This window comes from Echinops telfairi, unplaced genomic scaffold (assembly GCF_000313985.2).
Source record: "Echinops telfairi isolate 266 unplaced genomic scaffold, ASM31398v2 ScPeMD7_10;HRSCAF=50, whole genome shotgun sequence".
Taxonomy (NCBI): domain Eukaryota; kingdom Metazoa; phylum Chordata; class Mammalia; order Afrosoricida; family Tenrecidae; genus Echinops; species Echinops telfairi.
The window spans coordinates 10,933,746-10,939,336 of NW_022103907.1; the positions used below are offsets into that span (position 1 = coordinate 10,933,746).

The window sequence follows — 5,591 nt, forward strand, 5'->3', positions numbered from 1 at the left end:
TTGTTTTCTCCTCCAGATTGTTCATCCAGCCTATCTTATTTAGACAGACCTGTGGAGATAATAACATGCACGAAAACAAGACAGAGCTAAACCAAGCAATAAAAGAAAACAAAACAACAAAGCCAATGACAAAAAACAAAACAAAACCCAATAACAAGAAAGAAAAGCCTGTAGTTAGTTCAAGGACTATTTGTTGGCCTTTAGGAGTGTTTTCCAGTTGAGTCTGTTGGGGTGCCAAGCCCTGGCCCCAGAGTCTACTTTTGGTATTCCCTGGGGACTTTGTTACTCTCTTCCCCACTGGAGTTTTGTGTTGCACTCCTGATCACTGGCATATTTTGTTATCCGCATTCTTTTGTCTTATCTCTAAAGTGCAGGTTCCTTTAGGGAAGGGGCTATCGTTTATTACTATTTGTTTTCCTATATCATTCCTAAGGAAGATTCTTGACCCTAGACTTGAAATAAACAGAACAATAACAATCAGCTGCAGACTTGAGATGCAAGAAGCATCATTGTTGTTTCAGATTGGGTTCTTGGAGAAGCTCACTCTGAGATGGAGCTTATAAACAGGTCAGTGATTAGGGATCTACATTTGTGTTCCCAGAGAAAGGAGAGAGATGGAGTTGGGAGAAGTGGAGCTTCAATGTAGACTTAACAACAGCGTGAGCCAAACCCAGGAAGCTCAGAAGGTAGAATGGCTTTCTTAGAATAACCAAAATTCCCTGTAGACATCACGCATTGGATGTGGGACACCCTGAGAGAGTGCAGCTGGGGCATTTGTGAAGCCCACCGCTCCAGGGGCAGAATGTCCTTCTGAGGGGAACTCAGTGGTGCACCACAGCGTCCAGCCCGGTGTTGATATAGTTTCCAAATAGTCACAAAAGATAAAAATGAGACTTCTATTTTCAGAAGGAGTGGGAAAAGGTAAGATTCATATGGGCGGTGATTGTGGGCGGTGTGATGATTTGGAGAGGATGTGGTGAGAAATAAATTTGAGCATATTTTTACTTGCTTTGGTATCTTCTTTCATGATACATCTATATTTTCTGTCCAGTTCATGGGAGATCTCATCATTTTTAAATCATCAGGGTGTGTTTGTTAACTTTTTGTTCTTTTTTTTTTTTGCCAGAATGTTTCAGACGCCAAGTCAGATCTCTCACTTCAGCTTATTTTCTTTGATGGAGAAGAAGCCTTCCTTCACTGGTCTCCTTGGGATTCCCTGTATGGGTCCCGGCACTTAGCTTCCAAGATGGCCTCGACCCCACATCCTCCTGGAGCAACGGGCACGAACCAACTGCATGGCGTGGTTAGTCTGGCTAATTTCCATGGCATTGCGGCTGTAGGCTCTTCCTCCCAGGGAGAGTCTGCTTCAGCCGAGTGAAGACCTACAAGTGCCGCAGTATTGGAGCAGAGTGTTTATAATAGAATATTTCTTGGCAGTTGTTGCGATTTTGAGGAAACCCAGAGTCAAAAAGAATGACTTTGGGCTGGAAGTTATGTTTAACTGAGCTTAATGCGAATGATGTTAAAAAAATTCTATTAATGGCACATCAGATTCTGGTTAGTTGAATGGGAGCCTGGTTCCCCAGTGAGGTGTAGAGTGTAGAGAGCTCATCCTTCCCCTAAGGCAGGGGTTCTCAACTTTCCTCATGCTGTGGCCCTTTAATACAGTTCCTCATGTTGTGGTGACCCCCAACTATAAAATTATTTTTGTTGCTACTTCATAACTGTAATTTTGCCACTGTTATGAATCGGGGACCTCTGTGAAAGAGTCGTTCCACATTAGGCATTTAGAGTTGATGGTAGTTGAGACTCTAGGGAATGGAGTAGTTGTGGGCCACTAAATGGGATGGCAGTGAAAAATGTCCTGGGCATATTCAAAGAGTTATACTGATATTTTGATGTAACATTTTTGCATGGGTGTCGGGACATTCAGATGCTACCTCAAAACCCTACTCTTATTATCATGTAATGGGTGAAACAGCTTCATTTACCAATTACTTTCTTTCCTATACCTGGGAACACTTCCCATCCCTAATTCCTCATACTTCACTTGATCCCTGAATCCTCTCCCTACACTGACACTTTTCCCATATTTGACCTTCAGTTTTTCCCTGAGCCCTCACCAATCCATCTTGGAATCTTCTACCACCTTTCAGACTTCACTCTATCCTCTGTCCTCATCCAGCCTGCCTCACCCCTCATGAAAGCCTATTTCTTACCACTCCACTCATCCCAATCCTTGCCCCGCTGTGGACACTCACACATTCTTAGTTCTATTTATGTGTTCAAACAGCCATCTTCAGTGGTTTGCTCTGACTGTAGCATAACTCTTATTGGCATTTACTCTCTCCTAGTCATTCATTAACAGCTCCGAAGTCAGGGGGATGTGGTTAGCACCTCATTTACTTGTCCCCGTGTGGTTAAAAAAGATTCTGAGAAGAAGAGAGCTGGTTGATAAATAGGAGAAACCAAGTTACTATCACTTCAAATACAGAAATGCACAGTGATGGTTAAGACCAAGTTTTCTCGAACAAACTTAACTTACTCGATCTTGTAAATAGGCTGCTGTTTCAAAGAAGTCTACTTTTGAAGTAATGAACATATTTAAACCTCATGGATGAGTTCACAATACTGTATCTCTAGCATCAGCCATTGCAGATGTTTATTTACTAAGTATCAGGAGCTATGCCTGATTTTTACCCATTCATGATCTCATTTACACAATTCAGGGTTAGTTTAGAGTCTCTTCAAACCTGCTGATGTTTAATGGAGAAATACATCACACACATATACACCTTTTTCTTTCTTGAGAAATTCCAAGAACAATCAACGGCTCAAAGAATTTAAGGAACATGGATCTAATTTTGAGACATAATTCTGAAGCCAGACAACCCAAACTCATTGCCCTTGAGTAGTATCCCACTCCTAGTAACCCTTAGGACAAAGTGGAACTGGCCCTATGGGTTTCTGAGACTGTAACTTCTTATCGGAGTGGGGAGCTTCATCTTTGTCCTGCAGAGAGGAAGGAGATCCTTGCAGTTAGCAGCCCTACTTGTAACTCACTACTCCACCAACACTCCTCTGAGACCTAGCACATTGTGAATTATAACAGAAGAGACCTTTAAAGATTAGTTGGTTTGATCATCTAATTTGATAGACAAGAAAACTGAAGCCACATCTCCTACCAAGTCAGGGGATTTTTCGCAACCACCCCTGCCTCTAAAGAATTAAATATTTCCCAATCCCTGCCAGTGGGGAGGGATTCCAGCCACCCACACCCAGCCAGGCCTCGTGAGGAGTTTCTCCTCACCTGCTCCTTCTTCTAGAACTCAGCTCTCCCAGCACTGGAAAACCCTCCAGGGTCAGAACTTCACCCATTTACTTCCCAGGAGACCACAGCGAGCATTTGAAGGAGTATTTCTTTCTGACATTTGATTATCCAGTTTCTTAGTGTTCTGTGTAATCTTGGTGCTTTTCCTAACTTTAGGTTTGTTAGTTGTGTTATTTAGGAATTGAAGGGGAAGGTGCTTAGAAAGATATGGCCCAAACTCAGGTATGTTTACCTAAAGATCTCAGAACATTTTAAAAAACAAAGGCAGATATAAAACAAAGAATCCAAAAAAATATAGATCCGGGAATGGGCTTTGGGCTCACACTAAATTTGAGTTCCAATTTAAGAACAATTAGTTCTTCCCTGTTCGATACCCACCCTCAGGAAGGAAACACAGAAGACATGGGTACTATAAAAAAAAGTGGCAAAGAAATTACATGGTCCCCAGCTACCAGATAAAACAACATCTTAAAAACCCTTCTCCAAACAAGCAGTTATGTGAGTGAGATGTCAAATAAGTTCTCATGAAAGAAGCACACCATCATCAGTCACCAAAGGATTGTAAATCATATAATTTGAAGTCGAAGGAGGGCTTAGTATCAGAGCCTAACTTGTGAGAATCTGGTTTGCAGAAGGCTGTGGATGACAGTGGGAGCCCAAGATACATTTGGGGGAACGACATAGGGAATAAGCCTCCGGTGATTGTCCGTAATTGAGCGATGGGAGGAAAGTGGTTACAAAACAGAGTGCATTAGAGAGATAAGTATGGAAGAGCAAAGGGATGACCTGACTTGAACCATTAATACTTTGTCAGTGATCCCCCTTCTGATGCATGCTGGACCTGATATGGTTTTCAATATTTTCTGTATGTTTGTTTTATGTTTTTGTTTGTTCATATTAGAGTTTATCTCAGATGTGTTATGTCATTGGGGGTCACCTTTTTGGAGTTGTGTTATATGTTTTTCTGTTTTTGGGCATATGAAACCAAGGACAATGTCAAGGAGTCCAGTCTGGAAACTGATTGTGGTAGCAATTGTACAATACTGCTTAATGTGATTGAACTATGGAATGATATGTATGATATATGTATTAAATCCCAATTAATAATAAAATTGTTAAAAAACTAAAAAAAGAATTAAATAGTTACTATCTAAATATTCTCATATAGACTGTTGTCTAATTAGAATGAAATAGGGTTATCTTTGGAATATTCATCTCAATATCCCCTGTCCAATTTCTCTGTAGTGATAGCTATTTTTAAGAATCTCCACTTTACTATTTGTCCCCATCGCATAAGCAAGAGTAAAAATATTTTCCAAATAATTAGCTTGCAATCTTATTAAAGCCTTTGTTCGTGTGTATGTCTTTACCCTTGATGGGCTCAATGATTAAAAGACAGTTAGTTTTAACTATCTCCTCTCCCCCCATTTGAATATGAAAAGTGATAAATATTTTTTTTCCCTTAGGATTTGCTGATGCTATTGGACTTAATTGGAACTGCAAACCCAACATTTCCCAATTATTTCCAACATACTGCCAGATGGTTTAATAGACTTGAAGCCATTGGTAAGCACCACTGATATTAAAGGATAAAATGTGGTTTCTTCCTACTAGCAAACACTATATTTAAATATTCAAAACTGATGATTTAAACATGTAATATGCATGGTTGGCATTTTCCCTTATTGATTAGCTTATTATGCCCATTACTCTCTTTTAGTGTGCCCACTTTATTTCCTTGCCTGGAGTCCCACTTTGGAAATGGAAACATGAAATACTACATTTCATGTTTGCTTATCCTTGGAAATGGTCTGAAAATATTTTTCAGAGACGTGCTTGCAGCATTTCTAGGAAACACTTTGTTCACCAAAGCATGTTGGTTCATGATGTATGTTACAGCCTTATAAAATCCTGAACAATCTTCTTTAATTTTTCTTTGTTTTCCATTTCTGGTTTTCCATCGTCCATCTTCTGACATAATTTCCCTTTCAGTCTGGTACCATTTCTGTCTAAATTTTAAAGCTCTTTGTTTTCCGGTGGAGGCTGAGTGAGAGATCAGGATGTGAGAGGAAGGTAGATCCTTCCTCTTTCAGCCCAGGCTTAGTATCAAATAATGGGGCATGGTCTGGGCCAGAACAGGCCACACCTGGCCAAGAAGCATAGGTAACTATGATCCAAGAAAGAGGCTTGGGACTTGGAGAAGGAGAAGGACAATAATGTTCTCCCTTCATACCACCAATTCTGTCCTTGAAAAAAAAAA

The 5,591-nt window shown here is 40.3% G+C and overlaps 1 protein-coding gene across 1 annotated transcript in view; it reads left to right on the plus strand.

Annotated features, from left to right (window-relative positions):
* Nucleotides 1-5,591, plus strand: part of QPCT (glutaminyl-peptide cyclotransferase) — a 48,672-nt gene that overhangs the window by 38,612 nt on the left and 4,469 nt on the right. The window contains exons 4-5 of the mRNA XM_004711169.2: nucleotides 1,127-1,303; nucleotides 4,798-4,897. Coding sequence (XP_004711226.1) covers nucleotides 1,127-1,303; nucleotides 4,798-4,897 — 277 coding nt within the window. The remainder of the gene's footprint in view (nucleotides 1-1,126; nucleotides 1,304-4,797; nucleotides 4,898-5,591) is intronic.